General features: G+C 45.3%; 1 protein-coding gene across 8 annotated transcripts in view; it reads left to right on the top strand.

The window, feature by feature from the left end:
• Positions 1-12129, top strand: part of IL16 (interleukin 16) — a 130070-nt gene that overhangs the window by 35988 nt on the left and 81953 nt on the right. For all 8 annotated transcript variants that reach the window (XR_004185082.1, XM_009210767.4, XM_003901301.5 and 5 more), the window contains one exon: positions 5889-6301. Coding sequence is in view for 7 of the 8 variants with exons in the window: in XM_009210767.4 (XP_009209031.2) it covers positions 5889-6301 (413 nt within the window). In the remaining variant the exon portion in view is untranslated. The remainder of the gene's footprint in view (positions 1-5888; positions 6302-12129) is intronic.

Below are 12129 nucleotides of genomic sequence, written 5' to 3'. Positions count from 1 at the left end.
TCTAGCTCCTTCTTGAGATTAACTATATAGTAGGCCTTTACCATATTGGAGGTAATATATACTGAGTGGGAAATCCCTTTTCTGACTTATCCTGTGCCCCAGGGGCCTGGATCTTGTTGAGGCCATCCTGATGCCCCACTCATGCCTGTGCACTGATGGTTAGGTTCTCCTTCCAGGATGCTGAAAGTGCAGTGGTCCCTGTGAGGGGCTTCTCCAGGGTCTCAAGGACTTTTCTGAGGAGCAGCATTGAAAATCTTCCCTGACGACTCTTGACTTGTCTTCTACTCTGAGGTTAGCCCACTGTGGCTCCTTGTCACTCTGATGTTGGTTGGTTACCTGGAGTCCATCATTCTGTTGTCCTAGTTGAGATGGTTTCCTTGAGAACACTTCATATGTTGTTGGTCCTGGAAAAGTCTGTTGGAAAGGGCCTCTGAAACACTCGTCTGCCATTCATTCACTGAACATGCCGAATGCCCCTTCTTTGTGTCAACCCCCATCAAAGCTTTGGGGACCAAAAATTAATGAGACTATATCTATCTCTCCTCTCTAGGAGGTAACAGTATAGAGGAAGAAAGACGACAGATATGAAACTAACTTCAACACAACTTGCTTAAATTACCAGTTGGGAAACTGAGGCCCAGAGACACTGTCTTCCTAGTCCTCTGTACAGTGTATAGTGACATACACAGAACTACTCCCAGCTGCAGATCCAATGGAATCCTATTAAAGATACTCCTTTTTTTTGAGACAGGGTCTCATTGTTGCCCAGGCTGGAGTGCAGTGCTGTGATTTTGTCTCACTGCAACCTCCACCTCCCAGGCTCAAGCAATCTCTCCATCTCAGCCTCCTGAGTAGCTGGGACCACAAGCACATGCCGCCATGCTGGCTAATTTTTTTTTTTTTTTGTATTTTTGGTAGAGATGGGGTTTCACCAGGTTGCCCGGGCTGCCCTTGAACTCCTGAGCTCAAGCAAATCACCCGCCTTGGCATCCCAAAGTGTTGGGATTACAGGCGTGAGCCACTGTACCCCACCTAAGATATTCTTTTAGAAAGAGAAAGAACAATACATTTCTTCATTCCTTATCATTGAGTTATTCTTTAATTGACAAAGACAAAAATTATCCCCTGGGCTAGAGTGACCAAACTTTAAAAATTGCCTTTGATATAGGACACTGTTGGAGAATTCAGCAATTTGAAACACATTTTACCAGCTAGTTCTCCTTTCTCCATATAGGTATTTACCCTCCCAAAGATCTCCAGTGAGTTAAATGTATTTTATCCAGATGGAAATACTGTGGCCTTTCCTCCGGTGGGTTAGCTTTACCTAGCACAAAAACAGGCACTTGACAGTTTCTCAACAAGTGCTTGCTGAATGATATAAAATAAAATAAAATTAAATTTAAAAAACCCATAAAGGAAGGAAGGAAGGAAGGAAAGAAGGAAGGAGGAGGAAGGGAGGGACAGACTAACTGATCCTGCTTCACAGCACATATTCTGCAATTTTTTGAACTCCTTTAAAGGGGAGGAACTATCCATTTATTTTCAATTCAGCTCTATCCTTTTGGCTCTGCATTTTCTAAATAAATGACAGCTCTGCCATGGTAAAAACATATACTGATAACTATGATGATGAGTCAGTCCTGTCCCACTTTTTTTGGTACAGTGTCCTTACCCTTATAAGATGTGATGGGGAGACCCCTTCCAGAGCTAGTATTCTGTGGAAGATAGAACTAAAGAGCAAATACACTAGCCCAGTTGGGGAGACATGGGAAAGCCTTCAGGGAGTTGGAGAGCAGTTTTCTAGGGAGTTGCAGAACTTCTCAGTTTTTCTGCTGGGAATTAAAAGCAACTGATCGCATTAGCTTAGCCATGTTAGAAACCTTCCTTGTGCATCCTCTCCCCACGCCCTGGAATCCTCTGGAGAAGACCCACAAGGCTGTCTTGTGGAGGGTCCACCAGAGGCAGAGAAAATCTGGCAAGAGTTTGACAAGTTGTCATAGAGCCTGGGGAAAAATAAGGGAAAGCTCATTAGTTCCAACCTTTTGAAGGCAGCTGGACTGGAGGACTGGCACAGGCTTGCCCCCAAGCTCTGCTGACATTCGGTTCCTTTAGGGAGCAATAGCTGGTTCCAATGTCCTGAGCTCAATTACTGAAACTAAGATGAACCATGTGACCACAGCACTGTGTTTTCAATTATTCTCTCTCCCTTCCTCTCTCTCGGTGCCAGGCCTGGAGGGAAGGCAATCTCCCACAGAAGTCCAATTCTGGCTTCTCCGCTACAGCTCTTTTGCAATTGTTCTCTTCTTCCTTAAAAAAAAAAATTTCCATAATGACAAGGCTCATTTTGAAAACTGCCTTCACTCTTAACCAAAGGATTAATTCCTTGCCCCCTGGTTCATTGCCATCTCCCATCCCATGGGCCCTGCCATCCCACATGAGAGCCTAGGTTATGAAAGTGGTGATTCTCTTCAGAATAGCTTATTTTTTCAAAGCTGTCGGTACTCATCAGACACTCCTGCAAATGTCACAGTTTCCACCAAGGAATTTGATTCCTCTGTTCTCTTAAATGCTACATGCAGCCAACTATTCCACCACTGAGTGAAGCACACAACCTTACACCTAGCCCCAAAGGTCCCCAAATTTTTTTTGGTCCTGGAAAATGCCCAGTGAGTGACCTTGCTATTGCTGGGACAGTTATTGCACATTGGAAGAGGAGGTAGAAGAGAAAGGGAATTGGGTTTGCATTCCAAGAACCTGTGCAGACTGTGGCAATTCTTGGTGGGACAAGAATGCAAGAGGCTGTTATACGAGAGCCTGGCACTGGGGCATGGAAGGGGTAGAGTTGAGGCCTTGACTGGCTATGACTGGCTTCTCTCCTAGGCTTGGGGTGGGATAGGAGAGTTTCAAAAATCCTCTTGGCCCTTGGATGTCACTGTTTTCCATGCTTTATGCCAGCAACGGCAGAGAGAAGAGCCACTATTCCAGGAGGGTTTTTTTTTAAAAAAAAGCAAAAAGAAGAGTCTATTTGTGTGCATAACTGCATAGGTTGATGTGGTTTCAGACATGGCTGGATCTGGATGCTCATGTCTGAACTCAGTCCCTCTCAGATTTTCTCTCTGTCCTCTTTCTTTATCTCAGTCTCTCTCCCCACCTCTATGAGTTCTGTACCTTCTGTGTTGGCTTCACTCACAGGCAGCCCCTCTACATGGTGGACCTCAGCATCCCCATGTTTATATCTTTCCTGTTTAGCACCAGCAAAGTCCGGAAGGATTTTAACACAGCAATGATTATGTTACAAATTTCCAAATGCCCAATGGACCAGTGTTAGCTGTGACCAACACACACACACACACACACACACGCACATACACACACACATCTTTCCCCATGAAACTCTGGTGAACTATGGGAACTCCTAAGGAACTGATCAAAATGGAAAGAAGTTTGGATATATTAATATTTATAGTGACATTGGTGTGGAGAGTCACTAGTTTTGGGAACTGGAATTGGCAGGATGCAGAGAAACTCTTGGGTTGGGGATGGGGGCAGAGGAACATTCACAATCTGCATTTGGAAGATGACATCTGGAACTAAAGGCAATAATGAGGTAAAAGAGAAAACTACTTTAAAAGCTTGAAACCTATGTCGTCTTCTGCCAGTGGATCTGAGCATTGATATACTGGTTAACAAATCGTCTAAAATGAAGCAAGCTTTTTAACCAAGCAGACTGTGACCTCTGGACTTCGGTTCATGGCTGTGGGGTTTGTAAAAGGCAGACCTGACACAACAGTTTCAGTAGCTGTAGGGAAAGGAAGCAGATTCTGGGCTGAGGCTTGAAGAGGAGGTAAGCATGAGGGGAGGAAGTACAAAGTGCAGAGCATTTGCTCAAGAAGACATGAAGGAGATAAAGGAAAAGCAAGTGACAAGAGGAGGACATGGAGTTAATATGTAGTGTTTGAAAGACAGAAAAGGTTTGAGTGTGTTTATGTCCTGAGGATAAAGATCCAGCACAGAGGAAGTGATTGAGGCTAAAGGTGAGAAAGGCAATAGTCAATGAGAAGGTAGAGCCAGGGTAAAGCATGCAGGCTTCAGAGACAGATTTCCTGGTTTGATTCCTGCTTTTACTGAGTCCTAGCTATGTGATCTTGAGAAAGTCACCTAACCGCCCTGTGCCTTAGTATCTCTTCTGTAAAATGAGGATATTGATGGAGCCTACCATAGAGTTTATGAGAACTAAATAGTAAAGCAATGAGAACAATGCCTGGCACACCATAGTGAAGTTTTCAAACAGACATTGTTGGAAATGTGTTATCAAGCTGATTAGTGAAACAGTACTACTGTTGACCAGAGCTGGCGGCCCAGTTGGTGGCCGTGAATGTTTCATGGTACCAATCTGTTCAGGAGTGAGAGTGTCTCCTTCAAGGCTTAGAGATCCACAGTCAGGCATGAACTCTGCAGAGGCTTGGATTTGTCTGTGATTGGGGTTTTACTATCATTTGAGATGGAAGGACATACAGTACAAAACTTAGGCATGTTGATAAGAGGGTGCTTAATAAAATGGATCAAAGCTGAAATAATTTATACTAAAGCATCAAGCACAGTGCCTGATATATTGTAGACGTTCAATCAATCATTCACTCATTTTTGTTTGTTGCTATTGATTGCTGGGATGGTTGGTGAATAAATTGATAAAATCAAAGAGCTAATACAGAAAACAATAAATGTATGCAATGTGAGTATTGAAAAACAGTCTACTGTTAGGCAGAAATTCTCTTCGGAGGATATGTGAAAGGGTTTTGATGTAATGAAATGTTATTAGGTCTCTGCTATTCCTTATTCAATACTGGATGTGCACAAACAGCAGTACCAATGGGCCAAGAGCATCCCACAATTTGTTGTTCTGGCGACAGCCTCTCTTTTGTGGCTTGGGCCTGAGTCAGAACTTTTTAGGATACAGCATCAGGGCCTCTTTCACCACCTGCTTCACGGAAACTGAATCCATGGGAGGCTCCTCTTGGCAAAGCTGAGCCGGGCTCTTGGCCTGACTGGAAAGCCTATCTTTGGTCTGTCTGGCTGTGAGAGTTTGACCCAGTGCGGGTAGGTGATGAAGCAGGAGCCCCTGGGCTTGACTGTGGCTCTGGCCAAGTGTTTGACTTTAGGCCTGGAGAAAGGCACTCATGTTTGCTGGGAACCTGTTATGTGCTCATCCCTTTAGCAGGCATTTGCCAAGTGTCACCTTCTTTTATGCTCACATCAACTCTGGCAGGTCAGTGTTAGGTAAGACTTCCAACCTTCTTAGTCTTGGGTTCTTCATCTGTCAATGGAAGACATAAGACATCAGTGGTCTTCAGACTCATCTCCATGGATTCTGGGGCTTCTTTGGAGATGCCATGGGAGTTACCAAGGGTGGAGTTACCTAGGGGACCAGGGAAGTGGAACTTAGTCTTCGGTTTTCCCATCTTTGGTCTGCTCTATAGACTGGAGTTCACTGCACACTTTTGTTTAAAGAATGGCTTCCAAGTTTAAAAACTTCACAAAGCACTGGCCTCTATGATCCCTAAACTGTCTCCTGTGACTGATTACTGGCTCTTCTGCTAGTGCCTTGTGTTGGTACTTCCCCTCTCTGCACCTCAGTTCCCCCATCTGTAGAATGAGAAGTTCTGGGGCTAGGTCTCCATGATACTGGGAGTGGAGTGGGTGTTAACTGCTTGGATTAACTGAGCCCCATTTGGCTGGCACACTGGAAGGGCCAGTGATCTTAAAGGATGATCTGCCCATCTGTCCTGCTTCATGGGCACCAAGAACCTGTGGCTCAGATCCAGGACTCGTGCAGCTCCACTTGTCAGCAGCAAGTCACATTGCTTCTTCCCATTTCCTCTTTCCTCTAGGGACTCATGAAGTGGCAGCTAAGCCCTGTCCAGTGGCCACCCGTCAACCAAGGGCCAGAGACCAGGAAAGGAAGAAAGGCAGCTTCACTTCCTCTTTGAGGATGGAGTCACACAGCCGCACGGGAAAGAGCAGAAAATCCACAAAATTTCGGTCCATCTCCAGGTCCCTGATGCTCTGTAATGCTAAGACCAGTGACGATGGCTCTAGCCCTGATGAGAAATATCCTGATCCCTTTGAGATTTCCTTGGCCCAGGGCAAGGAGGGAATTTTCCACTCATCTGCGCAGCTGGCAGACACATCGGAGGCTGGGCCCAGCAGCATTCCTGATCTAGCACTGGCCTCTGAGGCTGCTCAAATCCAAGTAGCTGGGAATGATCGAGGCAAGTCCTGTAGGAGGATATTCTTCATGAAGGTATGCCTAGGCTTTGCAGGCCTGAAAGAGCTTGCAGTTGGTTTCTGGTGCTGTGAATTAAAGTCTTTGAATCCATTTATTCAAAAATCAGGAAGCTGCAGAGTTGTAATTCTGAAAGAGAGCAAGGAAAAAGTTGAGGTAGGGCCCACTGGAACTATAACAATGAGCATGGGAGTGAATCAGGCTCAGTTAACACTCTTGCTTGAGAGGTTCAGGGAAGCACTATTTCACTCTAAGGTAAACTGAGCCTAGATCCCTGATGGAAAATGCCAGATGCAGTAGTCAATACACTGGGAAGCTCTCATCTCTAGACAGGTACTATAGAACATACCATAGGCAGGTCAAATCACATCTTTCTTGTAGACTTGTAGAAACAGACTTACAGGGCCTGGGCAGATGAGGAGGCCTTTTGGCAAGCAAGGTAAGGGGTGCCAGATGAGTGAGTTTGTTCCCTGAATGCTGACTGTGAACATTTTCCAGGTGCCCGCTCCCATTTTCAACACAGATGTAGATGCTGAAGGTGGCAAGTATAGCCATCAATAAGGGAGCGGGAAATAAGCAGTGTTTGGGGACCTGCCAGAATTCAGAATGTTTTCCTTTCTGTTATATCATATTTCAATTTTTGTCATCATAATGAGATGGAGATTGCGGAATAGCAGAAATCTAGACTGATTAAAAGATTTTGATGTCAAACTATTCCCTATCAAGTGCTGTGCCTTCTGTGAAAGGTGAGATTTCTCAAGGGTCCAAATGGCCCTGAACCATGGGGTCAGTGCTGCCAACTCAGTGATGAGCCAACGTAGAGACATTTCTCCTATAGCCTACTGCCAGGCTATGAATATAAATAGGGAAGGCATTCTAGTACCTTTGAAAGGGGTCTGTCACGTCTGTACAGCTTGCCTTCTTCAGGAGGGAAATCACTATTTAATATACATAATGAACAACATTTCTGTTAAGGGCCTTAAGGATTGCACAGCATCCTTAAGGGCCTCACCCAGCCCAGTGTGCTCTGTAACCCATGATATGACTTCTATTAATATGTCCTGCACTCACTTAATAGGGTAGAAGGAGAAGCCAGCAGCCCAGTGGGTTTGGGGGAGGCTCACCAGGCTCCCAGGCTGCCATTAATGATGTGAAAAAATCCAATCCACCAACTGAGAGTCAAATTTATTAGTGACATTATGAATGTATCTAGATTAGCGCTTACCTAAATGAAATTCAAAAATTATTTCAAGACCCCAGCAGAATTCTAGAATGGATTATTCACATGCTTCCATTTAATATCATAGGTATTTCCTGGGCACCTATTATCTGCAAGGCACGGTGGGGGTCCAGTCTCTGCCCTGAAATAACTTACTTAAAATAGAGTAAAAAATACAGTACAAGATGGGTGTAGGAGGGCTGTGGGAGGCTCAAAGGAAAAAGGGAGCACGTCTCTGGGGGTGCTGTCATTCCTTCCTTCATTCAGTAAATACTTAAGCCAGGCATGGGAGTGAGCAAAACAGACCCAGTCCTTGCCCGGTTGCAACTTTTATTCTGATTTGGGGATACAGATAATAACAACTTGATATATAATATTATATTAAATACTGAAGGACTATGAAGAAATATTAAGCAGGATAAGGGGATAGAGAGTGATGAGGAGGGGTTACTGCTTTTTTTTTTTTTGGAAAAGGTAATCACAAAGCCTTCCCTAAAGATGTGACATTTTGGCAAGGACCTGAATGAAGTGGAGGGGTGTGTCACATGACCACCTGGGGAAGGGCATTCCAGGCAGTGGGAACAGCATGTGCAAAGACAGGAAGTAAGAATGTGCTTGGGAGCATCAAGGAGACCAGTATGCCTGGGGTAAAGAGGAAAGAGGAGGATGGTAGAAGACCAAGTTGAGGTGGCAGCCAGGGACCGGAACAAGGGCTGTGGCAAGGACTTGGAATTTTATTCTACAAAGGATGGGAAGCCATTGGAGGATTTTGAGTAGGAAAGTGACATGCTCAGATTGGTGCTTTAAAAGGAGCACTCTGACTACTGAGTGGAGAATGGAGTGAAACCAGTTGCGGGGACTGCAGCAATAACCCAGGCCAGAAATGATGTGACTTGGACTGAGGTGGTGTGGGTAGAGGCACTGAGAATGGCCAAGGTAGGGATTTGTTGATGCAAGGATGTAGCATGTGAGAGAATGAGAGAAGTAAACTTCAACTGCAAGTTTCAGCCTGAGCACCTGGGGGTAGAAGTTTCAGCTTGAGCACCTGGGGGTAGTAGTGGAAGGAGGTGCCCTGTCCCAACCTGCAAAACAGGAGAGGCTGGAAAAATGGTCAGGAAAATGGTGAGTTGTGCTCTTAAGGGTGCGCAATTATATTAAGCAGGGGTGGATGGGAGAGAATTCCAGGTGAAGGGACATGCGTCTGCAAAGACAGGAGAGGAGAAGTCTGAATGCTTATGCTGGGGCCTCTGGGCACAGGTGAGCACGTCTGTCACTCTGTCCTTGTACCTATTCCACGGCAGGAGACCAGATACTTGGGAATGGCTAGATGGCACGGGGAAGCAGTGGGCATGGGGAGGGACCTGGGCAGGGGAAAGAACAAACTTCACCTTTTCATCTCTTTGTGATTCACATGTGCACCACTTTTTTTTTTTTTTTTTTTTTGAGACGGAGTCTTGCTCTGTCACCCAGGCTAGAGTGCAGTGGTGCGATCTCAGCTCACTGCAACCTCTGCCTCCTGGATTCAAGCGATTCTCCTGCCTCAGCCTCCAGAGTAGCTGGGACTACAGGAGCCTGCCACTATGCCCAGCTAATTTTAAAAATATTTTTAGTAGAGATGGGGTTTCACCATGTTGGCTGAGCTGGTTTCAAACTCCTGACCTCAAGTGATGTGCCCGCATTGGCCTCCCAAAGTGCTTGGATTACTGGCATGAGCCACCACACCCGGTCCGTATTTTGGTTTAAAAAATGTTTTCACAACTCTTATCTCATTGTCTTCCTTTCCCCCAAACCTTGGGAGGAAGATAGTAGAATATGTTAATGATGCATGTTATCAAATATACATATACTAATATAATAATAGCAGTATTACTATTTCTGAAGGGCAATATGGCACAGGGGTTAGTGGTGTGGGCTCATTAATCTGACTGCCTAGGTTGTTTCTCAGTGACTAGCTGTGTAATCCTAGACAATCCGCTTTACCTCTCTGTGCCTCAGGTTTCTCACCTGTTAAATGGAGAATGTTAAAAATAGTATATATCTCATATGGATTTTATAAGGATGATATTATAGGCACTTACATGAGAAAATTCACCTAAAACAGAACAGTGCACACAGTAATTGCTTGATAGATATTATGATGATTATTATTTCTATTTTAGCATGAGGGCACTAATTCTGAGGAATTAAGCACTCAATGAATTCAATCACATTTATGGAGTCCCTTCAGTGTGCTAGACAGTGTGCAAGAGTTATAGTTAACGGTGCTCAGAGGATAATGATGAAGACAGGGACAAACCAGATCATTCTTATCTTTGATGTGGCCAAAGTGCAGGCACAGACATGTCAGGGAAATCATGGGTACACTGGAGAGGGCAGACAGTGTGGGGAGGGGCGTCCTGGGGGAGGTGGCTGTTGAAAGCAGGATATTCCAGGAAACCAGTCTGGATGGTGGTAAGAGGTGGGAATGGGCAGAGGGATATGGGCTTGCAGGAGCTCACAGGGGCTTAGAAGAATTTGCTGGGGGTGGCGGAAGAGGTGATGAGCACGGTGAAGTCAAGTTTGAGGCAAGGATGAACTGGGACAACAGAGAGGGGCGTTGTCCGGTTCAGAACCTGAGATCTCTTGTTCTTTTTTTTAAGGAGCACAAGTGATCCTTAAAGATCCAAGAGTGAATTCTAAGCAAGGGAGGGTTTCATTTGTCTAAGCAAGTCCTGCGATCAAAGGTGCCAGGTCAGCAAGGTCAAAGGCGACAGCAGGTCTCCTCATATCCTTTCTGGAGAAGCTCAGAGTACCCAATAGCCCACTCACTTCTCCCTTCTCGCAGGGACACTTTAGTCCATGCCCTGCCTGCCTCCCTCCCTGCCTCCCCTCGCCAGAGTGGCCCTGCACCCAGACGTGACTCAGTTGGCCCAGATGAACTCTGCAGGTTCCAGCAATGCCATGGTTACACTGATTTCAAAACAACATCTGGAATGAGGCTCTGTGACGTTAGCCTCTCCTCTGGAAACGCCTAATGTAAAAATTAAAGAAGAGGAAGTTATATAAACAGCCAACTTTTTTTTTTTTTTTTAAGCCTTATTGGATGGGTTGTATTTGGCCCAGACAAGACTGGTAAATTAATGCCCCAGGATGTGCCAAAGTGGGGCATGGACATGAAGAATTCGAACTAATTACGCATTTGAATCTGTATTGTGCATTAAAGTACTGATTAGGGCTTTTTGCTCTGGGGGAGCTTCTAGACCCCAGAAGATGAATTCAAATGGAAGAATGTCAAAAGGCAGCCTTCCCAAGTTAACAAACAAAAACAAATACAATTTATCCGACTTAGAACTTTGAAAGAAGGAATACAGGGACTCACTGGCTACTCCAGCCCCTGTCTGTTTTCAAATGGGAAGAGTATTTTTAAATGCCCTTTAAGTAGGATGTTAAGGCCAAATGGAAGGCAGCTCAGTTAGAGGGAATGAAAGCTCAAACTCTCCCTCTCCTCTTTCCTCTCTTCCTTCTCCTTGCTTCCTTATTTCTTTCTCTTTTTTCAGACATTGGCAGGCACCTGGTATGTGCTATCCTCTGGGGATAAAGAAATAGATTTGATATTATACCCTCAGGAAACTTGCAGTCTAGAGAAGGGGGCAGGTGTAAGCATAGTTAATCCTGTCCCTTGTGTCTTCCCCAACCTGAATGGCATTCCTTGCTCAGTTTTCTTAAGGAAAGGACTCATCCAGAGAATGAGTAATGGAAGAATTATATCCTACAAAGAGACTTCTAGGTTACCTCTCATTTCCCTGGAACATTCCACAATAGTAGGATTTACACCCTTCATTATGGAGCTTCCCTAGAAGGAATGGGTCCAGCTAAGACTTCTGTGAAATCTAAGCAATCTTAGAAACGAGCAAATGAGCTCTGGTCAAGCTATCTCCTGTCCACTCCTCCAGGAGGCTCAGTATACATGGGTGGTGGACAAAGGTAGGATTCCCTGGAGAGTTAAAGGGCATCAGAGCATGGGGGGTGCAGGTGAAGATGGAGGTGAAAATGCAAAGGGAGACAGTGGAGGAAGAGAGAAAGCTGGAGGTAGGAGTGAGAGGGATCACTCCTACATCTCAGAAGTCAAACCTGGCCCCGGATTCACAAATAAATCATTTTCTGGCTGGGCACAGTGGCTCATGCCTGTAATCCCAGAATTTTGGGAGGCTGAGGTAGGTGGATCTCTTGAACCCAAGGAGGTTCTGAGACCAGCCTGGGCAACATAACAATATAACATAATATAACAATAACATAACATAGCAACATAACATAACAATACCTTGTCTCTGAAAAAAGGAAGGCAAGCAGGCGGGCAGGAAGGGAGAGGAGAGGAGGGCAGGGAAGGGGAGGGGAAGGAGGGGAGATTACCCCAACGTGGGTCTCTCTCTCTCTCTCTCTCTCTGTCTCTGTCTCTTAAAACAGAGTCTTGCTTTATCACCCAGGCTGGGATGCAATGACATGAACATGGGCTCACCACAACCTCAACCTCCCAGGCTCAAGTGATCCCCCGTTTCAGCCTCCTGAGTAGTTGGGACAACAGGTGCAAGCCACCATGTCTGGCTAATATTTGTATTTTTTGTAGAGGTGGGGTTTCACCATATTGCGC

This window comes from Papio anubis, chromosome 7, assembly GCF_008728515.1.
Source record: "Papio anubis isolate 15944 chromosome 7, Panubis1.0, whole genome shotgun sequence".
Lineage (NCBI taxonomy): Eukaryota > Metazoa > Chordata > Mammalia > Primates > Cercopithecidae > Papio > Papio anubis.
Note: the sequence above shows the minus strand (reverse complement) of the source record. Positions and strands in the feature narration are given on the sequence as shown.